Raw genomic sequence first — 25,181 nt, forward strand, 5'->3', positions numbered from 1 at the left:
ATTTTAATTTATATGTTCAATGTATATTTTTACACATTATGCTTGTAAATATGCCAATAATAATAATAATAATAATAATAATAATAATAATAATAATAATAATAATAATAATAATAATAATAATAATAATCACCAGCACCATAGCTCAAGTGCATCAATATGCTTTCTATCTTGTTTTTTGTTATGGTCCAGCTTTCACAACCATATGTAAAATACTAATGCCTTAACCATTCTGACCTTTGTGGGCACAGACACATCCGAACATTTTATGATCTTATTTATCCAGGCCTTAAAGTGCAGCCCTGCAAAGGCAAATTTCTGGACTACTAGAACCATTACAACTGATTATTGTTCCTGGTAGACAGAAATTACCTACCACTTTGGTAACTTCCTTATTTAACTTGATATGTAATGGTGAACAGGTTGTCTTGCTAACATAGAGATAGAGATAGGCATGTTTTGATCTAGGGCATTATACAAATACTCTTACTTAGCAAGGATGTAATGAATTAAAAGAGTTTAGATACCACAGCTTTAACCTAATGAATAAGGGAAGCAAGTTAAATAGTATAACTATCAGAATAATATTGTATTAAACCAATCTTTACTATTTTGAATATACACAAATAATGCTGCATACAGTATATTGTGTAAGAACACAATTAATTTCCCTGTAACTCCAGTTGTTCCCACCATGGAGCACTAAGTGCTCGAAGTTGTTGTTTGTGCTTCAAACGGGCCTCTGTAGCATATGGGAGGGCAGGACACTTGTAGAACTCCATGTCTACTGAATTCAAGTCTGCAAGAGGTGGAGAGCCTAAAACAGACCAGAGATACAAACATTTCCAACAATCTCTCACAATCTTCAGGTGAAACTTCCACCATTTTATATGATACGGAAACACCAAGATATAATTTATTCAATCAGTCATAAATCAAATCCACTCATCTGCATGTAGGGCTGTAGCCCAAGTGGCAGAATCCCTACCATTTCTTACCTAGCCTTTTCTTAAATGATTTCAAAGAAGTTGGAATTTTATCAAACATCTGCCTTGGCAAATTATTCCAATCCCTAATACCTCTTCCTAGCTTACCTGCTGCCCTATTTTCTTATTCATTATTAAACAAACTCCTTCACCGGGCGAGTTGGGCATGCGGTTAAGGGCGCGCAGCTGTGAGCTTGCATCTAGGAGACAGTGGATTTGAGTCCCACTGTCGGCAGCCCTGAAGATGGTATTCCATGGTTTCCAATTTTCACATCAGGCAAATGCTGGGGCTGTACCTTAATTAAGGCCATGGCTGCTTCCTTCCCACTTCTAGGCCTTTGCTATCCCATCGTCGCCATAAGACCTATCTGTCCTGGTGCAACGTAAAGCCAGTTCTAAAAAATAAAAATAAAACTCCAGGATTTCCCATGTTTGATTTTTGTGTTGATAATTTTGTAGTGGCCTGATCAAAAATCCTGTTTTCCTGCCAACGTACTTCACTTATACCAACTACATCTAAATTTAGTCTTATCCATTTCCCTTTTCAGGTTCTCTAACCTACCACAACAATTAAAATGCTACGACTTGCAGAATGTCAGTATTTATCTTCCTAATGATTGCCCCTCCCATGTAGACCCCACCCAGAGATCTGAATGGGGGACTATTTTATCTCCAGAATATTTTACCCAGGAGGATGCCATCATCAGTACATCATTCATTCATGCAGAGAGAGCTGCATGTTCTTGGAAGTTAGTAACGGCTAAAGTTTCCCATTACTTTCAGCCATGTAGCAGTATCAACACAGCTAAGCCATTTCAAATATTATTACAAGGCCATATCAGTCAATTATCCAGACTGCTGCCACTGCAACTTCCGAAAGGCTGCGACCTCCCCTTTCGTTGAATCATTCGTTAGTCTGACCTCTTGACAGATACCCATCCGATATGGTTGCACCTACGACTCGCCAATCTGCTTCATTGGGATGTGCAAGCCTCCCCACCGCAGCAAGGTCATGTTGTTATTATTCATTCATATCATTTTTGCCCTTATGAACAGTGTTTGAACTCCAATATCCTATGGTGACACAATTTTCACTTCTTTCCCTTCTTCCTCTTCTCCTCCTCCCAAAATCTCTTCATCCTTTAGCTGTGCTCCTGTTTCCTTTGTTCTGTCCACAATGCTCCTGTCTTCTTCTCATTTACTATAAATTTTGTATTCCTAATTTTTTTCTGAATTCCTTTCTGTCTCCTATAATTTGTCTGTTGATCTCCACCTGCCTTACATCTTCCTCAATTTCATGATACCAATTTGTTTTCTTGGTTGAACTGTTTACTACGTAAAAGATTTTCTTTGCAAGTCTGTTGTTATCCATTCTCCGTATGTGCCCATAGAAAGTTAGTCTGCGTTTCCTGATCGTGTCTGTGAGTCTGTCAGTGTGCTGGTACAACTCTTCAGTAGGTCGTTTCATCCATATGGCATCTCTGTGTACTGGTCAAAATATTTTTCTGAGAATTGTATGTTCTTTTATTTCTGTCTCTATGATGCCTGATGGGAGTCAGGTCAGGTACATCCTGCTACCATATGCGACAGTAGACGGTACTACCTGCGACTGTCTGGTCAAGGGTTGGGCGGCTGTTACCAAACCTGACAAACTAAGGGAGAACCAATGGTTATGGGCAGAGGAGTTCACCCTTAGGGGGCTTGTTGAAGCCTTTGTGTAGGAAATGACATATAAATTCAACTAGAAGCTACTGCCTTGCAGATGTGGCAGGGAACTCCTAAAGGCTAAGGGAGATAACCCTGACAGAAAATCTTCTCTAACGTTAGGCCTAGCAAGTCAGTTGGAGAGTAACTGCAATCGCTTTCAATATTTATACGAGCCTCGGATGCAAACAAAGAACTCAGAGTAGACAACAGCATCCGCAGACCCATGCCAGGTATGATGGCTTACAGCCCAAGCCTTGTGATTGTGCAACAACCCCAGAGAAGACAACATACTTGAATAGGAACAATCAATGTACTGAGTCTGACTGGGAAATGTGAAGAGTTAGTGGGCATCATGGAAATAGCCAAAAAATGCTCCAACTACCGGAGATTAACACTCCTTTCTCATGGGCTTAAGATTCTTGAGAAAATCTTAGAGAGCAGACTGCGAGTCATCTTAGAACCACAATTTAAAAAGGAACAGTATGGCTTCAAGCCTAACAGGTCCACAACAGACCTAATCTTTAGTGTCCGTATGTTAATGGAAAAATATTGGGAAAAAGGCAAAGATCTGTTTATGGTTTTCCTTGACATTGAGAAGGCATATGACAGCATTGCAAGAGAGAAGATATGGGAATGCCTGAGAAAAAGGAATGTGCCAAAGGGTCTGGTGAGGAAAGTTCAGGTGCTGTATGAGAACTGTACCAGCTGTGTGCAGTTGGGTAATGGACATTCATCCTGGTTCAAGACTGAAAGTGGAGTCCAGCAAGGCAATGCACTATTCCCATTATTGTTTATCACAATCATGGATGACATAATGAAGAACATCAAGAAAACCTCTGGTGAACTAAATGCAATGGCCTTTGCTGATGATGTTATCATCTGGGGAGAAACTGAGGAACAAGTACAGTCGAGACTCAATGAATGGAAGGTTAAGTTCGAGGAGTTCAATCTCAGGCCAGATAAAGCCTTTGTGCAAGAAATGGCACATAAATTCATCAGAAGTTGGCAGCCAATGGCTATGAAGGCGGAAGAAGGAACCTTGTATACACCTCAACGGTGGAGTAGGCAGAGGAACTGTGAACCATAAACTGCTGTCTTGCAGATAGGGAGTGGACCCCAAAGGCTAAGGGAAGATACCCTGACAGAAAACGGGCTGGCATGACAGCTATGAGGGCAGACCCCTCATCATGCTAGCTTCCGTAGGGCTAATAACCCATGTGGAGCGAAATAAACTATTCAGAGAAACATGAGAGTAGCCGGACGGATAACAAGGAGTGCGAAATGGTATATGAGAATTGGTACTTGGAATGTGACCTTGCTGTCAGGGAAGGAGGTAGAAATAGTTGAAGAAATGGAGAAGTACAAGCTTGCCACACTTGGAGTCAGTGAAACCAAGAGAAAAGGCAGTGGCCAAATAAATTTGGATAAGGGACATGTAATGAGATACTCAAGAGTCAGCAGGAATGAATGGGCAAAAGAAGGAGTGGCCATCATTATGTCCAAAACAGTGGAAAACAAAATGACAGGATGGGAACCTATTAACTGCAGACTTATCACAGTGGATGTGGAACTAGAAGAAAGTATTACGCTAGTGCAGATCTATACCCCCACTGAAGTAGAAGATAAGAAGTAGATAAGGAGCAATTCAATGTTCAAATGCAAAAAGCTACAGAAGTTGACATGTTATTATGATGGGGAACTGGAATGCTAGGATTGGAAATAGGTTACGTCGAGGACATGGATGTATGGGCCAACATAGAGCACAATGTACCATCAATACCAATGGTGAAAGAATGTTGGAATTCTGTATTAATAATGGGCTAAGGATTGGCAACACCCTTTTCCCCAAAAAAAAGATCCATAAAAGAACTTTTGAGGCAGTAGGCCGAGAAGCAATGAGTTGCATTGACTACTTTTGTTACACTAAGAACATGACTTATGCTTCACTAGATGTAAATGTCTTCTGCAGTGAAGAAATGAGTACGGAACATAGGCTACTGGTTATGAAAACAAGGTTCAAAGCTACACCCACACCCTCTCATGTACGATTTGAGAAAATAAGAATTTCTGCATTTAGAGAGGCAGAATTATGTTCAGAAGTTGGGGGAAAAACTTCAGCAAACAGAAAGGGAAGAACCCGAGAGAGGTTGGAACTAAGAAGAGAGATGGAGGGAATTTAAGATGAATATTATTAAAGTAGCAGAAGAGGTCTGTGGGAAAACTACAGTAAACACACAAAGGAAATGAACAAAGTGGGGGAATGAGGAAGTCAAGGAAGGTGTAAGGAGGAAAAAAGTAGCATGGAAGGAGAACATGAGAACAAGAAGGGTAGAGGACTGGAGGAACTATGTTGAAGCATGTAACGAAGCTAAGCAGCAAGTACAAGCGGCAAAAGAAAAGAACTGGCAGGAATTTGGTGAGGAAATGGAATCAGAATACAGAAATAATCAGAAGAAGTTTTGGAAGATACTAAGATCCATCCAAGGCAAAACTGGAAAGACAATCAGAAACATTAAAGACAGGAACCAGAAGATCCAAACGAGGCCAAGGGACATTCTTGATACATGGAGCACTTATTATGAGGATGTGTTCCGTGCAGACCAGAATTCACAAGACGACTCCGGTAAGGGGGGCAGAAGAAGAACTACTGTCGGATTTTTCATTATGGACATTCGAGTTTAGGCTTTAATTGCAAACGAACCAATAGGCCTATTGCATTGCGAGTTATACCAATATTTTCCTTGTTTAATTCAACATTAGTGTGTATAAGACACATTATTTTTGATGTTCCTTAAATATTTTTATATGTGGTTGTAATAAGTATTGCCCGGGTTTATGGCTTCTTCTCTAGGAAGCGCTCACTTAGGAATAGATACAAGGAAAACTACTTGTCTGATGGTAGTGAAATTTTTATATATTATAACCACATGTATTTTTAGTGTAATACTCAAGTTAGAACTTTTTTTAACCACTCCGAAAAAAGTTCTTATCATTTTTCTAAAGCAACTCTTTCTCAGCCCAGGATAAATGTACAGCAGCAAACTTGGGCTTGTTTTGAAGCACTCAGTCGTGCTTATCAGAAACTACAACGACTGTAACCCTACAGTATGGTACCGAATTTATGAAGAGTAATATTGAAAGGAGGTTTTATGTACGCCGGACCGTGCGATTAACAGCAGGCTGGGTGGTGAAATCGGGCACAGTGTTGCCGCGTTCAGTAACAATCACGCGCGCAACGAACACAGCTTTTCGTTTACTTTCAACCTTTAATTTTATTTCCTCTTATAAATTCCACTTCCCATCACCTTTTCTCATAAGGGCTTTGGACCTTCAATGGCAGATTTTAAAATGGTTGACTTCCTAATTTAGAAATATCACTGTGCAATTTTACACGAGTTATTTGCATTATTATTTACGTATATTTACATTATTTAATTCTATCAATTTTCTTCGTCTGAAAAATCACTGTGTTCCAATGAATCGGTGCTGCTGTCATTCATGTTGATTATGACTGGCTTGAAATAAGGGTCATTTTCAGACAGTCCAACCTTTTTTCCCAGTAGTGGTCTTCAATTTTCTTGGCGTGTATAATACATTGTTTCCAGAGTTCAGGAATCACGGTCCGTAAGGCTTCTCGGTATAAAGCGTTAATTGGTTCCATACCTCTACCATTTTCTAATGTGTTAGCCATATTTGTTTTTGCTATTGTCCCTTTTACGTAAGCCCAAATGAGCTTGATTGGATTAAGCTCGCAATGGGCCACTGGTAACCAAACAAGCTGTACATCTGGTCGAAGTCGTTTAGTCAGTTGTTCCATCTTCTTTACCGGTGTTTGAAAATGAGGCCTGGCAAGGACAATCAGCTCTAATTGAGTTAATTTGTTATAATCGTCAACTCAGGTGCTAGTGAAATATTCTTTGATGTTTTTTTTTGCTAGTTGCTTTACGTCGCACCGACACATATAGGTCTCATGGCGACGATGGGAGAGGAAAGGCCTAGGAATGGGAAGGAATCGGCTGTGGCCTTAATTAAGGTTCAGCCCCAGCATTTGCCTGGTGTGAAAATGGGAAACCATGGAAGACCATTTTCAGGGCTGCCAACAGTGGGGTTCGAACCCACTATCTCCCGGATGCGAGCTTACAGCTGCACGCTTCTAACCACAAGCCAACTCGCCCGGTATTCTTTGATGTTATCCAAGATAAAATTTCAGGTTTCAGCCATGACATGTTCGGGTTTTTAGATGAAGGATTGACCATCGTATGATATGGAGCTTGATCTATAACAACAGCCGACCTTTGAGGCAATAAACTCAGGACTTTCGTGAACCATTCTTCATAATGAGCCGAGTTCATCTCATTGTGGTAATCACCACTTCCTTTCTTGCCAATAAAACAAAGTTCTGCACTGTCAAGAAATCCTTCACTTCCGATGTGTAAAATTATGATTCGTTTCCCAGCTCCAGACGGTGTTTTGAACCCTCCACGCCATCCATAAATTTGCTGAATGTACCCTATGTACAGATTATAGTTGTCAAAGTCGTTACTAAAGCTTCAACCACGTTTTCTTGCCACCCATATTTCATAGTATGGTTCCTCCGCACGAGGTCTCGTCTTTAAAGAAGATCTTGTAGCTGTGTGCTCTTAAGTCTCTAATTCGTCTAAGTTATATATGTCGGGATGCAGCAACTGTTGAATTTATGAGAGGAAATAAAATTAAAGGTTGAAAGTAAACGAAAAGCTGTGTTCGTTGCACGCATGATTGTTACTGAACACGGCAACCCTGCACCCGATTTCACCACCCGGCCTGCTGTTATCGCACGGTCCGGCGCACACAAAACCTCCTTTCAATATTACTCTTCATAATTTCGGTACCACACTGTAGGGTTACAGTCGTTGTAGTTTCTGATAACCACAACTGAGTGCTTCAAAACAAGCCCAAGTTTGCTGCTGTACATTTATCCTGGGCTGAGAAAGAGTTGCTTTGGGAAAATGATAAGAACTTTTTTCGGGGTGGTTGAAAAAAATTCTAACTTGAGTATTGCACTAAAAATACATGTGGTTATAATATATAAAAATTTCACTACCATCAGACAAATAGTTTTCCTTGTATATATTCCTAAGCGAGTGCTTCCTAGAGAAGAAGCCAAAAACCCGGGCAATATCTATTACAACCACAAATAAAAAATATTTAATGAGCGTCGAAAATAATGTGTCTTATATACACTAATGTAGAATTAAACAAGGAAAATATCTGTATAACTCACAATGCAATAGGCCTATTGGTTTGTTTGTAATTAAAGCCTAAACTCGAGTGTCCATAATAAAAAATCCGACAGTAGAAGAAGAGGAGACAATTACGCAGAGTAAAGTAAGAGAGCCTATCACTGAAATGAAGGTGGGCAAGGCAGCTGGTTGGGATGGAATTTCACCAGAATTGATGAAGTATGGAGGAGAGGCTGTGGTGAAATGGATGACAAGGATATGCCAACAAGCATGGAGCATTCAGAAGATTCTAAAGGATTGGGAGAAGAACATTATTGTTCCTATCCATAAGAAGGGCAGCACTCTGGACTGTGCAAACTATCGAGCAATTTGTCATTCCAGTGTGGCCGTTCTCGCATACTGGAGTATATAGAGAAACAACATAGTCGTGGGAAGGATGTTTTAGCTGCATTTGATAAACAACCATGATAGGTTAATATTATTATTATTATTATTATTATTATTATTATTATTATTATTAAGGAAAGAGCGCACAAACGTGCATAAAATTGGTATACACTGATTGAATAGATACAAAATACATTATTCTTTGCTGTATTACTTTAGAGTCTTGTGTCTCTGTGTACAAATTGTAAAATGATAACGCTCACACACTTTGTTGCATAGTTTGCATAAGCAGTCTTCATCTGGGTCATGGAAGTATGTTTTCATGCACAATTTATGATGAAATCCATGTAATGGCACTTCGCAAAACCTGGTTTGGTCCACTCCATCTTCGGTCTAGCATGGCTTCTGTTGTGAAAAATTCCGGCCATATTTCTTCTTGTTTTCCTTTTCTTTTCCTAAGGACTTCTTCTGCTTGTGGTGTAGATGGTAGCTGTAGGATGTACCTCATATCTTCTATGAAAAAGCGTTCTTTTGCAAGCATATACGCTAGTCTTGACGGCGCTGTTTTTGCTATCCCCAGTATTCTTTTCAGGAATCTGGCTTTTGCACTTTCTAGGGTTTCTAAGTCGGTCATAGTAAGGTGGTCCCAGATGAGATGAATACCATAGTTGAGAGCAGGGAGAATTTTGCTGCGGAAGAGAAGCATTGCTGTTTTTAGCGAGATCATGGTGGGGTTTTCTATGTTGTAGATCCCTCGTATGGCTGCTGCTGTTCTTTCTCTTATGTGTATTCTGTAAAAGGTACCATTAGATTGAAGAGTGATGCCGAGGTATCGGAAATTACCTACTTTTTTCAAGGTCTGTCCTGAAAACGTGATTGTGTCTTGTGCCGCAACTCTTCCTCCTTTTCGAAATGTCATGTAAACAGTTTTGTCTTTATTTAACTGTAGGTCATTTTCGTTAGCCCAGATCTGTAACTTGTCCATTGCTTCCTGGAGGACCTCCCTGTTTCTAGAGCCTAGTATCATGTCATCTGCATAGGCGTATAGCACAACTGGAAAGTTCTGTATTAAGTTCGTTACATCTGCTGTGGCGATATTGAATAAGATTGGGCTTATTGGATCACTCTGGAGGATCTCATTTGTTTGTGTGATGGGGGATGAGGTTGTTACACCGTCTTCGATTTCAACGAAATTGAATGCTAGCAAATTATTTATTGTAGTGACCAGAGGGTTGTTTTGTCCAATCATATGTTCTAGCTTCTTCATTAACTTGGCTCTGTTCAGAAAATCGAAGGCTTTCGTATAATCAATGAAGACAACGTGAAATTTTCCTCCTCTGTGCCTTAGTGCCTCATGTATGTCATTTAGTAGATTTGCAATTGCGTGCAGGGTCCCTCTCCCTTTCCTGAATCCAAATTGCTCCTCCGGAATGTGGATTTCAATTTCCCTCTCAAGTCGCCGGGCGAGAATTCTTGTATAAATCTTGAAGGAGTTGTTCTCTAACGCTATTCCTCTGTATGAGTTTTCATCATCGGTTTCTCCTTTTCCTTTATAGAGGATTTTCATTCGTGATTGCCTCCAGCTATCTGGGATAAATCCGCTTTCAAGACTTCTATTGAAGAGTTTTGTCCATACGGGACCTAATATTTCTAGGGAGTCTTGTAGATTTTCAGTATATATCCCGTCTGGCCCTGCAGCCTTCCGCTTTTTTCATGGTAAATACCGTCCCTTTTACTTCTGTAAGGGTTATTGCAGATATTGTTGAATTGTTCTGTTCTCTGATGTCGAGAGCCCGGGTTCTGTTTTCTTTGTTGAGAATTGTTGTGAAGTGGGTTTCCCAAGATTCAATGGTTATATGATTTGATTGATTTTGTACTTTTTTCTTCAAGGCTATGTAGGGGTCTTTAAGAGCTTCCTTAGCTTGTACCTTTGCGTGGTCTTCCATATAGGCCGATTTCTTGAGAGCTAACAGATGCTTATAGAGTTTTCTTTGACGAGCGTACATTTGAAGATTTGATTTGTTCGTTTGTTGTCTGGCTTGACGCAGTAGTTGAAGTGTTTTCCTTCGTTCTTCATAACACTCATGATCAAACCAAATTTTTGAGGTCCGTTCTGTTTTGGGTATCATGGCGTTTCTAATGTAGTGGTTGATAATTTCTAGAGCGGAATCTGTTTGGTCTGCTTCAATGAGCTGTGATGCTAATTCTACCTTTGTTTGGTTTGCCTGTAGTTTATCGATGTCTAGTTTTCTTGATCCTGTTTGTGACAGTTTTACTTTGTCTTGGCAGTTCTTTCTTACTCTGAAAGTCGCATAGATTGGTAAATGTTTCTTGAGTACTGAAATGTTTTGTCGTTTTGCTATTTGGTGATGCATAAAGGTGATCCCTTTGCCTCGGAAGAAGATGAGATCGATAGTGCTAGTTCCATTCGGTGCAATGTATGTAACTTCCTCTTTTTTATTGATCAGATTGTATCCTTCAGCTGCTAAGATTTCCAAGAAGAGATCTGTCTTGCTGTTCGGTTTGTCGAGCCTGCAGTTCAGGTCGCCGGTAATTATAACATTTTCTTCCCTTGCTACATATGTTATTGCCCTAACGACTTGTTCCATCGCGTCATCCATAGTTTTTGCAGGGCTGATATAAATTCCTACGAAAGATATGTTGGCTGTTTTCACAATAATTGTATTTTCTTCAATATCGATTTCTTTGATCACTCCTATTTTATCATTATAGAAGCAGGATATGCCTCCTTCTGGTCTTCCTCGGCTCTTTTGGATTGCTAGTGCATGTTTGCTGTAGTAGTGAGGTATGTCTAAATTTTCTGTGATCATTGTTTCTGTGGTAATTATTACATCGAGTCCGTTCCATAAGTTATCAGGTGTTGTTTTGATTAGTTTTCGTAAACCTTCTACGTTCCATAGCATGATGTTTATTTCAAGAAGGTTCGTGTCGTTAGTCTTTGCTGGTTCATCTTCTGCACTGATCAACATGTCAAAGTTCGACCCCAACTCGCCTTTCTCGGCGAAAATTGAACCTTCCGACTATTACTCTTTTTGGCCAGAAACCTGGTGATTTTACTTTCTCGAGTTCCCCCAAGGATAGGCCAAGTTTAAACGACTTATTTATCCCTTTTGTTTCCAGCATTTCACATTGAATGTCACTAGTTATCCCATTTTTCCTCAGAAAGTTTACGAGAGTTTCTTCTTCCGCGCTGTGGTTAATATAGTTGTTTGATCCATATTGACTAGTGTGAAATGTACTACTATTTAAAATAGTTCTGTAATACATTCTAGCTGCATTCTATCCGCATTTGACTCGGTCCCCAGGGAATGGCTTTGGGCAGCACTTGAAGATGAAAAGGTAACCAAGACTCTCTCATGCCGCATTAGGAGCATGTACAATAGAGTCCAAGGAGTGGGGAGAATAGCTGGTGAATGCTCTAGGGAATTTGAAATGGCGAAGGGAGTAAAGCAGGGTGACAGCTTGAGCCCTCTTATCTTTGTGATCTTCATGAACCAAGTCATTAAGCAGTGTAAAAGAACTAAAAGAATTAAGGTTGGCAACTGGAACATGAGACCAATATATGTCCAATCCTTGGTTTATACAGATGACATTCTGATTTTGGCTAGGAAAGGGAGGATCGCCAACAAGCTCTTACTAAATGGGCTTATGCCTTCCAGGACCGTGGTATGGAAGTGAATGCGAGCAAAACCAAGGTCATGCAGTTCACCAAAGGAGAAAAAGTACAGCTTCAAATCAAGTGGAACAATGAGGATATTGAGCAAATAGAACAAATTGAGTATCTGGGCACCATTTTCAGAGAGGATGGAAAATTAGAGGCAGAAATAAACAACAGAATTAGAAAAGCTAATCAAGTTTACTATGGTATAAACAACACAATCATAGGAAAGAAAGAAATTATTAGAAACACAAAAATGCGGGCATATCATGCCTTTTACCTGCGAAATCTCCTGTATTGTGCAGAGGGTTGGACAGTGCATAAAAAACTAGAGAGTCGTTTGGTGCCGCTGAGATGAGATATTTGCGGAAAGTTGCCGGGAAAACTTGAGGAGACCATATTAGAAACACCACAGTGAGAGATGAGCTTCAGCAGGAGCCAATAATGGATGTCATTGAGAGGAGAGGATTGGGCTGGATTGGTCACCTAGAAAGAATGGAAGATGAAAGGAAAGCGAAGCAGGTGTGGCGAGCCAGACCAACAGGAAGAAGAACAGAGGGAGGCCACGGATTGAATGGGAGGAGTAGGCCTACATCTTGGGAATGATCAGGAAGTGAGGGAAGACCCTGGGTGAGGTTCAGAGAATGGCGCACGACAGAAGAAACTTTAATAAATGGCTGAAATGTCCCGATGCCTAACAGGACAAAGGAAAAGAAGAAGAAGATCTGAAGGTAAGCAAACTCAAAACAGTAGTGATGGCAATAAACAGAGAGGGACGACCAGCGAACATCATTCTAGAAAACCATCCACTAGAAAGTGTGGAAAGCTTTACATACCTCGGCAGTGTAATATCTCGAGATACACTAGCCACAAAGGAGGTGGTAAAACTTCAGCCGTGCTCACGCAAGTTTTATTAAGTTTTATAAGGAGGTGATGTAGAAGAAAGCATTCAAAACTTACTTTAAATTCCTTTTAGAGAATAGATGTGCCCATTGCCATGGCCAGGGAACCACAAACCCACTTCAAGAAGTAAATTTACTTTTATAACTTAATGAAGAGTAGCAGACGCTATTTTCCATTGCTGGAATGGCTACAAGGATTAAAGACTGCAAAACAACCTATTTGGTACAAGTTCAATACAGAGTCACCAAAGAAAGTATTTTTCTGAGCACTGGCGTACCATCCACATTCCCAACCCCCTTGTACTCGCCAACGACATGAAAAGGCTACGCGATTAAGCTTCTTATTCACTAATAATTTGACCTCATGGCCACACTTTTCACATACTCTGCTATTTGAAAGGAAATCGTGACGTAGATACAATTGCATGAAATCATTAAAGCTGTTCTTGTAATTAGATGAAAAACTGGTAACATTAATGACTCATGCATCGCACGATGCCATGTCAATAGAATTACATACGTATTCTGTTGATGGTTATGAATTTCATGTTTTTGGTCCGTATTGAACAATATATAAGTAATAATAATAATAACTTAAATGTTTCCACCTTTTCAATACATTCACAAAATTACAAAATTATACGGTACTAGTTTCGACCCATCTAGGGGTCATCATCAGCCGTATTGGAGCAAAGATCATTTGTGGCGAAATCCTAAGACAATATTATTTTAAAGAATAACAAGTGAAATGAGATGTTATGGTAATAGTTAATAATACAAGGAATATACATAATAAGAGGTTTTTAACAAAGAATAAAGTATAAATGGGGTGTTGTAAAAATTATAATCATGGAAATCAGTAAGTTCTTGTATTGAAATGAAATATGGCTTAGGAAGAGGGCTTAAGGTGGGGCTGAAGGGTGCGGGAGAAAGTGTAATTGTCTTGGAAAAGTACCTTTGATTAAATTTAGGATTGAGTTTAGGTTGGCTGCATTATGTATATTCCTTGTATTATTAACTATTACCATAACATCTCATTTCACTTGTTATTCTTTAAAATAATATTGTCTTAGGATTTCGCCACAAATGATCTTTGCTCCAATACGGCTGATGATGACCCCTAGATGGGTCGAAACTAGTACCGTATAATTTTGTAATTTTGTGAATGTATTGAAAAGGTGGAAACATTTAAGTTATTATTATTATTACTTACGTATTCTGTATCAACAATGGACAGATGCACTGCTGCCTAGATCTGGAGGCTCTATGTACCAAGAAAAACGTACTAGGCTTTCCTGCTATCAATTGTTTCATTTTCTGAGAAAGAAAGTAGTTTTGATCCAGGGCTCACTACTCTAACGAATCCAGACTAATGGTCTTGTCCATGCCCTACCCTAACCAGTGCAGACCATGGTGTTTGCTGAGGTAAGTAGATGTCTGCTCTAGTTCCTAAGTACAGTGGTTGGCAGCGTTGTGCTTCGTCGTCTGCGAGAAATAAACATAGGACAGTCATACCGTGTGTAGATATTGGCGATGCAAGCGGTAACCATGGTACTAATGTTGCGTGAGCACCAATGAAGTCTTAATCTCACTTTTGCCAGCAAGTACGAACACTCCTCTGGGATCCCAAAGTACCAACAAAATTAAAGCTGCTTATGTTCAATCAGTACTTCATACCAGTCTTAACCTATGGTATTGAAACCTGCACCCTCACTAAGAAAGATTCATCAAGGTTGCAGGCATCTGAGATGAAGTTCCTTAGATCCACAATTCAAAAAACCAAACTGGACAAGTTAAGGAATTATGTGGTTAGGAAGGAAGCTGGGATTGTTACATCATTGTTAGATCGAGTCAGCATGTCCAGACTGAGGTGATTCGGGCATGTAATGAGGATGGAGCCAATAAGGACAGCATATGTTAACTTGGAGAGACAAGTGGCAGGGAAACGGATGGTGGGAAAACCAAGAACTCACTGGATGGACATCGTAAAGATGGACATTGCAGATCGGGGAAGGACACTGGAGGACGTCATTAACAACAGAACTTATCTCAATAAGACAGAATGGAAGACAGTACCCGGGAAACTGGAACTGTAAAATGATAATGATGCCTGATGCTCCAATTGTGGTTGTTTCTGATGCATACAATGCTTCTGGTAATACGACTGTTTTGTAGTCTCTAAGTTTGGCCTGTCTTGATATGCTTTTCTTAATATGTGACCATGTGAGTTTGTATGCTCTCTGGAGTTTTTCCGTTCGTTCTATGTTAGACGCCTTGTTTGATCCTCCTATTTGTATGAATTCCCCTAAATATTTAAATTTTTCGACTCTTTTTATGGATCCATATACAGTATGCATGGTGTGCACACTGTTGTTCTGTCATTCCATGTATTGGGTCTTCTCATAAGATATCTGTAGACTTCTTTTGGCAGCTATTTCATGCAAGCATTCCAGTGCTTCCTTTGCCTCCTGTGTATTATTGCTGAGTATGACTATGTCATTTATTGTTGTTGTTGTTGTTGTTGTTGTTATTTTAACCAACTACGCCCTAACAGAAATAAAAACTGCTGTTAAGCTGAAATACCAATATAGCAAGCAAGATGCTACCTAATAAAACAACTACACTACAATTCCTTCCTCATAAGATTTTCAACTTTCATGAAATATAACTACATGCTAATGTAATTATTTTTTTCTTTAGTGTAAATAAGGGTATTATTTTATCACTACTTGAGAAGGAAACTGCACTCAGACATATCCTTATCGTAACAGGTAAAATGAAACGATATAACTGAAGTTAAAACTACAGTAAATATTGATACTAGCAGATTATTATTCTTTTCTTGCCTATGCCTTAATTGTTTTCCTTCAAGTTGATTTGGTAAAAACCTTGAGATGCAAAGTGTTCTTTTTATGTATCTCACTTTAGTTTTGTCCCAAGTTTTCGATCTTCCTTCATAGATGATCTGATGACAACTTATAATCTGACACCAACCCCAGCTACCAAAAGGTTCTTGGAAGAATGACTCGAGAATACTGCAAAAATAGACCCAGAATTCTTTAATACTCCTGCCATGAACAGTGAATGGAAAGCAGCCATTTTTGAGCTACGTTACCTCTATATGAGATGAGAAATTTACTGCTTTCATCACCGTATTTGTAATAAGAAAGTTTTTCACCAGGTAACCAGCGACTGTGTTTGTGAAATCTGCGGCTCACATTGTTCACTATACCACCTGTTTGACTGCAAACAAAGAACACTTCCCCTTTCTCATTATGCAAAAGGCGAAACCTTGTATTGACAGTGAATTTCTCTATTTTTAAAATCATATGAACACATTGTGTTTAATATTAAATATTAATTAATTTTTATTCCTTCATGATAGATGCAATGGAAGTGCTATATGAAGTGCTGACACGAGTTGGTCGTTGGCTGGTGAAGTCTATGCGGTGGAGTTGGCTCCTTACAGTCTTGGTAAAAATGGGTTCCTGACTCCCAAGATTCGTTAAGAGATATAAACTTCATGTTGAAGGACCGTATTGAACTGTGATTACATATAAAATTGAAAGTTTAGTTTAAAGGGGCCCATAGACGTGGAATATTATTCCGCAAAATGGATTGTACAATATATTGTTAGCTGCCTATAGACGTACAATATTATTGCACAAAAATCGAGTTTGTGCAATTAATAGAATTGTGTGGAGATAATATTGATAGTTGTGCAATATATTGTGCAAAGCGGTCATAGACATACAATATGCGTTGCAATATATAATCAGTCCATGCCGGATCCGTGGTAGAGTGTCGGCTTCTGGATCCCAAGATAGCGGGTTCAAACCCGGCAGAGGTAGTCGGATTTTTGAAGGGCGGAAAAAAGTCCATTCGACACTCCATGTCGTACGATGTCGGCATGTAAAAGATCTCTGGTGATACATTTGGTATTTACCCGACAAAATTAATTAAATCTCAGCCATAGACGCCCAAGAGAGATCCGGTTTACTCTGTCTGCCATCTAGCGGACCTAGAGTAAAACGGAACGTCGAAATTGACGAGCAGACAGCCAGATGGCGTCAAATCGAAATGTCTGCACACGGTAGCTGAGGCCATACGATTATTATTATTATTATTATTATTATTATTATTATTATTATTATTATTATTATTATTATTATTATTTGGTGATTATATTGAGTGACACTGATCTTTGCTGAGTTTTGATCGCCGTGGGCGTAAGTGCCAAAAAGAAGCAGAAACGGAAAAGAAGCACAAGGGCCAAACAGTGGTTTCCAGACAGAGAAAAGTACACTCATGAAAATTTACTCAATGAACTGAGAAAATGGGAACCAAATGATTTTCAAAACTTGCCACGCATGAATGGTGAATTGTATGAGGAACTCCTCGCTTTGCTCTTAACGTCCCACAGAGCCATGGTACACTTCGATAAACTCCAAAATAAACTTTTTCTCCTCCTTTTTGCCTGTCATCACGATACCTTCTCCAACGCTTGTTGATACCAACTGGCGGGAAGACGGGATATTGCACAATATTGCCAACACACAGCACAGTATTTTGCGATTTGCGCAATATATTTCAAACTTTCTTGATTTCGTACAATTTATTGCACAACCCTTCAATATTAAATACACACTATCAATTTTTTTGCACAAATCCCAACATTGCACAATAATATTGCACATCTATGGGCCCCTTAACACGTCCATATTTTCAATGTAAAAATTTAGTAATGCAGGTTACATTACAAATGAAACATTTATGTGGAACTAGTTTCGACCTAAGGTCAAGGTCATCATCAGCCAAGAATAAGAATTGCACAACATATTAAATAGTCCATAAACATAGTATATATATCGCAAAAACATTGTGGTTTGACGCTGTAAAGTTAAAAGTTGAAGAAGATGAAACAGTCACAATGAAGATAAAAGTTTTAAATTATGCATAAATTGCATTAAAGTAAGGCACTTAGCAGCCATTGAAAGATGACTCAATTTTATCAATCTGCATGCCGAAGATCGTTGAAAATTTATGTATCCTTCGCTACAAAGTTCTGACAGCTGTAAGTCTTCATATGGTAGCAGTGGCATTTAGAAAACAATTTATGCACATGCAGTGAACAATGTAGAAACATCGTACATTGATGTCCAAAGAGCTTCTAGATTAATGTTCTTAAAAAACTGAAGGCAAAAATTGGGCTTGAAAGCAATTTTTTTCTGTGAAGTAGGTGGAGAAGATTCGCAGTTCAATGTGGAAACAAGTGAACTGATAAATAATAATAATAATAATAATAATAATAATAATAATAATAATAAGCCAAATTAGTACAAGGGCTGTAATAGTAAAAACATTAAAAATAATACAATATAATATGTGACTCACCTTGCGCTGCGATGTGTTGGAAATACTGCATAGCTGGAAGGAAGGTGAGGAAGGGAGGGGAAAAAAAGGGGAAAGGCAGATCGGACAAAACGGGGAAGGGAGGGAGAAGTGAGGAGGGGCTATCTTATGGCGGGGCTGAGGAGTGTGGGAATAGGGGTAAATGCTGCGGAAAGGTACCATGAATTGATTGAAAACCAATTTTTGATTTGTTAAATTAAAATTTTAAAAAATAATAATGAGAAGGTCAAATAGATTATTGGATTTCTCTGAAATGTCATTAATGTTGTAGTTTGAATTGAAATACTGATCTAAATGTATAAAACAGTTTTCTGTTATATCAAGTAGGGGGCCTTTGTTTAATATCTTAAGGATTTCCATATCTTGTTCTATGTTAGTAAAATTATGATTGTTATCTTGCATGTGTTGACCTGCTGCGAATTTGTTATATCTTAGGCCATTAATATATTCTGAATATCTTGTGTTGAAACTTCTCCCAGTCTGTCCAACATACCAAAAATTGCAATTATTACACTTGATTCTGTAAACTCTTGATTTTGAGAAACTAATAATTCTATTAAATGGAGCCTCTATGGCTCAGAAGGTCGCACGTCGGCCTCTCATCGCTGGATACCGTGGTTCAAATCCTGGTCATTCCATGTAAGATTTGTGCTGGATAGAGTGGAGGTGGGACAGGTTTTTCTCCGGGTATTCCAGTTTTCCCTGTCATCTTTCATTTCAGCAAACACTCTCCATTCTCATTTCATAGCATCTGTCAGTCATTAACAGATCACTTTGGGAGTGGCGACCCCATCGTACTAATAGCCTATATATATGATTCATTCATCACATCCCTGACCCGGTCATTGACTGGAAAACAGGTTGTAGGTTTTCATTCATTCATTAATTCATTCATTCAATTAACTGATGTGGAATAATAAAGATACCTGCATTTTTAATATTTGTTTTAAAGGCTATTTTTCCATTTTGTTTCTTAAAAATGTTAGTGATTTTAGAGATCTCTTTATTAAATGTGAAGATGGAGATTAAGGGGACGTTGGGTTTTTCTTTCTTTAATGTAGTCGAAGGACGATGTCAGTATTTGTTTATTATTCTTTTAATAACAAAATTATTGTAACCATTGGATTTTGCGATACCTCGAATGACGTTCAGTTCATTTTTTAGATCTTTTTTAGACTTAGGTACAGTAAAGGCTCGGTGAACTAAGCTGTTGTAAGTTGCTCGTTTGTGAGTCTGTGGATGTATTGAGTCTTGGCGGTTTGTAGAAGCAGTTTGAGTGGGTTTTCTGAAGATCTTATAATTTAAAAAGATTGAGTGTCTGGTGATGGTTAAATCTAAATCGTTTATTTTTTGATGTATTTTGGATTCCAGTGTGAATTTAATATGTGAATCAACGTTATTAAGACTGAGAAGAGTGGTAGCAGCGTTGACTGTTCTTTTCATCCATAATTACTAAGATATCGTCTACATATCTAGCCCAAAGGAGAATATTTTTGTTGTTATCAATTTTAGTATGTTCTAGAAAATCTAGGTAGATTTTTGCTAAGATACCCGAGGCAGGCAAGCCCATTGCCAGGCCTTCCTGTTGATAGATGATATCAAAAGTGAAGAAATCGTTATTTACAACTAATTTTAGAATGGACATGAAATCCTGGATTTCTAATTTAAATTATTTTTGATAATAGGGTGTAATTTTGATACTTGTATGTTGGGATACATATTTACGATATCAAAAGAATGAAGGCAGTGATGGGGTTGGATATTGAACTTTTTTAATTTATCAATAAAATTAGATCTGTAGTGATTTCAATGGAATTTTGGACCTGAATTGGTAATTCTTCTTCAAAAACGTTTGGATAAATTGAGATATTTTGTGTAAAGAGCTTGGTCTGTAGTTGATGATCGGGCGAATGGGGGCGCCGGCCTTGTGTAATTTAGAAAGGGCTTTGGCAGGAAGCAGCCGTGGAATTAATTAAGGTACAACCCCAGCATTTGCCTGGTGTGAAAATGGGAAACCAGGGAAAACCATTTTCAGGGCTGCTGACAGTGGGGTTCGAACCTACTATCTCCCGAATACTGGATACTGGCCGCACTTAAGCGACTGCAGCTATCGAGCTCAGTGGGGTGTTCTTTAGGTTCTGCTTGAGTAATTGTTGAATTCTCTGAATGGAGTCCTTTTTAACTATGGAAAATGAACTGTCTGTAAAGAATTTCTTTGTTTTGCTAATGTACTTGTTTTTTTCCCATTAGGACGGTTTAGTGATGGTTTTAGTGACGATAAGATCGTTGTTATTGATTTTCTTTTTAAGTGCATATAAGCGTTTTTGTTTGACAAATGAATCCTCGTTATTTTTATGATTAGTGGGGTTGACTGAATTGTTTAGAAAGAAAATGTTGTTCAGTTTCCTTTTTATGTTGATTCTTAATTCATCTTGTTTATCTATTGGCATTTTGTTAATGGCTAGTTCGGATTCTGTGATCAAGGTAGTGGCTGTGTTAAGTGCATTAAGGATAGGCCAATTATGTTTGGATCCTTTAGCTAAAATTGAATTTTCGTCTTCATTCAAATGCACGCTAGATAAATTTAAAACTGGTGGATGAAATTGCTCAGTCCCGTTCGTGATTATTCTGGTTGCTTTAAACTGGTTATTGTAAGGGTTACAGTTTTTTAGTGTATCTAATTTTCTCTCTAAGATTTGTTGTTTCTTGGTTAACTTGGTAAATAACTTATTATTAACTTGGGTTTGAAAAAGATTCCATTGAGCACCTGATAGTAACTTAGCGGCTACAAGGTGAGTTTCGTATAACCTATATAAGAAAATGATTTCTTCTCTTAACTAAATTTTATTAGTTTTATTGTAAGTTTTAATGGTTTGAGGCAAAAAAGTGATGTTTCTTTATATTGCCTTTGAAGAAATCAGGTGTTAAATTAAGCAAAATACATTGTTTAAGGAATTCAATATTTTTTCCCAATTTGGCTATCTTGATTCTTAAGCTTAAGTACAGAAAAGCTTTTTGTTTTGCCTGGTAGGCTGTATCATTAAGAGATATAAACTTGATGTTTGAATGGTCCATACTGAACTGTGATTACATATAAAATTGAAGTTTAGTTTAACAGGTCCATCTTTTTAATACAAAATTTTAGTAATGCGGGTTACATTAAAAATTACACGTTTATTTGGAACAAGTTTTGACCTAAGGTCAAGGTCATCATCAGCCAAGAACACAAATTGCACAACATATTAAATAATCCATAAACAATGTACATATATTGCAGAAACATTGTGGTTTGATGCTATAAAGTTAAAAGTTGAAGATGAAACAGTCTCAATGGAGATAATTTTAAATTATGCATAAATTGCATTAAAGTAAGGCACTTAGCTGACATTGAAAGATGATTCAATTTGATCAATCTGGATGCTGAAGATTCTTGAAAATTTGTGTATCCTTCGCTATAAAGTTCTGGCAGCTGTAAGTCATCATATGGTAGCAGTGGCATTTAGAAAACACTTTATGCACATGCAGTGAACAATGTACAAACATGGTACATTGATGTCCAAAGAGCTTCTAGTTTAATGTTCTTAAAAAACTGAAGGCAACATTAAGGACATTAAACTAGAAGCTCTTTGGACATCAATGTACCATGTTTCTACATTGTTCACTGCGTGTGCATAAATTGTTTTCTAAATGCCACTGCTACCATATGATGACTTACAGATGCCAGAACTTTGTAGCAAAGGATATACAAATTTTCAAGAATCTCGGCATCCATCATCATCATCATCTGTTTGCCCTTCCAGCGAACCAGATAGGGTGTTTGAAAATGAGCGTCTTCCAAAGTTGCCTATTCAAAAAGATTTTGTTGTCCATGACAGATTCCCAATTCCATCCTCTTCTCTCCACATCTTCCCTCAGTTGGTCCATCCATCTTCTTCTTGGTCTTCCAGCTGGTCTTCTACATGTTATTCTGTTTTCAAAATAAGCAGATGGTAACCTTTTGCTATTCATTCGTTTCTTCTTCTTCTTCTTCTTCTTCACAGTACCATATCGACGTTGGCGATCACTGTGGCGAATAGAGTACGATCTCTTGCTAGGTGGAAAAGTCTTTCAACACTGTGAATTCCAGTCCATTCTTTGATGTTTCCAAGCCATGATGTTCGCCTCCTCCCGACACCTCTTCGACCCAGTATTTTGCCTTGTACAATGAGGTAACGGTCATTTCTTAGGATGTGGCCAAGGTCAGAGATCTTCTGGTATTTTAATGTTTGAATGAGTTCTCGACTTGCTCTCGCCCTTCTGAGTACTTCTTGGTTCGTTAGTCATGCAACCCACGAAATCCTGAACATCTTACGGTGGATCCACATTTCAAAGGCTTGCAAGCGTTTCACGGATATGTTCTTGAGAGTCCATGTTTCCACACCATACAGCAAGGCTGACCATATATAGCACTTGATCATCCTCTGTCTAAGTTTTAAATTTAAGTTGTCATTGCAAAAGAAAGATTTCATTTTTGTAAATATTCTTCATGCTAATTGCTATCCTCTGTTTCACTTCTTTCTCAGGATCAAGATGCTCAGTGACAATGGCACCCAGATATTTAAAAGTGGTGACTCTCTCAATCTGTCAGTTGTTTAATTGTAAGATTGCTTCAGTGCTTCAGCATTGGCACGTCTGCTGAAGATCATGAACTTGGTCTTGTTTACATTTATTTTTAGTCCCATGTCCTCACTTACTGCACTAATATTACTGAGCAGGAGTTGAAGACCTTCAAAAATGTCACACAAGATGACTATCATCTGCATATCTTATGTTGTTAATTATGCCACCATTTACTTTTATTCCATATTGGTGATTTTCTAAAGCTGTTTTGAAAATTTTATCCGAATAAAGGTTGAATAACAATGGAGATAAAACATAACCTTGTCTAACTCCTCTTTGGATGGCTATCTCGTTTGTAGTTTGATTTTCGATTTGGACAATGGCCTTTTGTCTCCAATAAAGATTTTCAATAATGCGGATATCTTTGCTGTCAACTCATATATCCTTTAGGACTTCTGCAAGTTTTGGATGTTGTACTCTGTCAAATGCCTTTTCAAAATCAATGAAACAAGCAAACACTTCTTGCTGTTGATCTAGACTGTTCTGAATTAGGATATTTAGCGCAAACAATGCTTCCCTTGTGCCAAAAGAATTTCTGAACCCAAACTGTGTTTCATTGAGGTCTTGTTCACACTTAGTCTTGATTCTGTTATGTATTACACGAAGGAATACTTTAAGTGTGTGGCTCGTGAGGTTTATTAGCCTATAATTATTACATTTACATGCCTTTTGCTTCTTTGGCAATGTGATGAATGTAGGTAACAGCCAGTCAGATAGGATGTCTCCAGTATTATATATAGTATTGAACAACTTTACCAAGAACTGGATATTGTCTTTGTCAATCATTTTAAGAAGTTTTACAGGGATGTTATCTGGACCTGGTGATTTCTTGCTTTTTGAAACTTTCACAGCATATAGTACTTCTGATTTAAGAATGTCAGGGCCTTCACAATTAGCTCGTTGGTTAGTTTCCTCACCTCTCTGATCACAGAAAAGTTCCGTCAGATAATTTTCTCAAGTATTTAAAACTTCTTGTTCATTAATAATACGCCTGTCTGTGGCATCAACCAGTACAGAAAGGTTACGTTTTGTTTACATGCCAGCTATTTCCTTTAATTTTCGATGTATATTGAACAGATCATGTTTAGACAGAAAGATTTCCATTTCCACACATTGTTCTTTCATCCAGTTCTCTTTCGCAGCACGTATTTCTTTCCTTATGTGGCGTTGTAATTTTTTGCGTTCCTCTGCATCATTTTTTACTAATCTTTGTTGTTCCATTAGTTCAAGAATAGCGGACCTAGAGTAAAACGGAACGTCGAAATTGACGAGCAGACAGCCAGATGGCGTCAAATCGAAATGTCTGCAAACGGTAGCTGAGGCCATACGATTATTATTATTAGTTCAAGAATATCATCTGTCATCCATTTCTGTTTCTTCACTGGATGTATCTTTTGACCTTTGTTTTGAAGAAGTACCTCTTCCCGACTTTTAAACTGATTCCACAAATCATTTGCTGTTTCACAGTTATTGGTATTGATTTCTTTTAAATGCCTATTCAAATCCTGAGCAATTTTCTGCCGAGTTTCAGAATTTTGTAGATTAGCGGTATTTAGTACCTTTCCTCTAGGCTTATTCTTCATGATTTTCAGACGTACTCTTACATTAGCTATCAATGAATTATGATCCGAGGAAATATCTGCACCTGGATATGCTGCAACTCTTTTGATGGAATTTCTGAAACGCTCATTTACCAGAATGTAATCAATTTGGTTCCTTGTTGAGTCACGATTCTGAGGATCACCTTTAGGAGCTTTCCATGTGTATAAACGATGTTTTGGAAGTTTGAACCATGTATTGGTGAGAATCATTTGATGTTCTACACAAAATTCATACAGCTTTTCTGCCCGGTCATTGCATTTACCAAGCCCGAATTCACCTACCAAGTCGGAACGACGTCCTTGACCAATTTTTGCATTGAAATCGCCCATTATGACAGTTATTTCATCCTTCTTCAGGTCTTTAAGAACAGTTCCAAGTTGTTCATAGAATGTTTCTACTTCGTCATCATACTTTTTGTCCGCTGTTGGTGCATATATCTGCAAGATGTTTACGTTAAAAAGTGAGCATGAAATATGTAATAACATGATTTGATCAGAAATTGTTACAAAGTTGCTGACATACTTCATAAGTTCAAAATTTATAAAGATTCCGACTCCATTTCTATGATCTTTATCATTATCTTTGCTACCAGAGTAATAGAATGTACCATCATCATGATGACATT

The 25,181-nt window shown here is 38.2% G+C and overlaps 1 protein-coding gene across 1 annotated transcript in view; it reads right to left on the reverse strand.

Annotated features, from left to right (window-relative positions):
- Positions 1–582: 582 nt before the first annotated feature.
- Positions 583–25,181, reverse strand: part of LOC136857518 (IQ calmodulin-binding motif-containing protein 1) — a 95,214-nt gene continuing 70,615 nt past the window's right edge. Inside the window, exon 4 of the mRNA XM_067136230.2 lies at positions 583–817. Coding sequence (XP_066992331.2) covers positions 663–817 — 155 coding nt within the window. The 3' untranslated portion in view covers positions 583–662. The remainder of the gene's footprint in view (positions 818–25,181) is intronic.

This window comes from Anabrus simplex, chromosome 1 (assembly GCF_040414725.1).
Source record: "Anabrus simplex isolate iqAnaSimp1 chromosome 1, ASM4041472v1, whole genome shotgun sequence".
Lineage (NCBI taxonomy): Eukaryota > Metazoa > Arthropoda > Insecta > Orthoptera > Tettigoniidae > Anabrus > Anabrus simplex.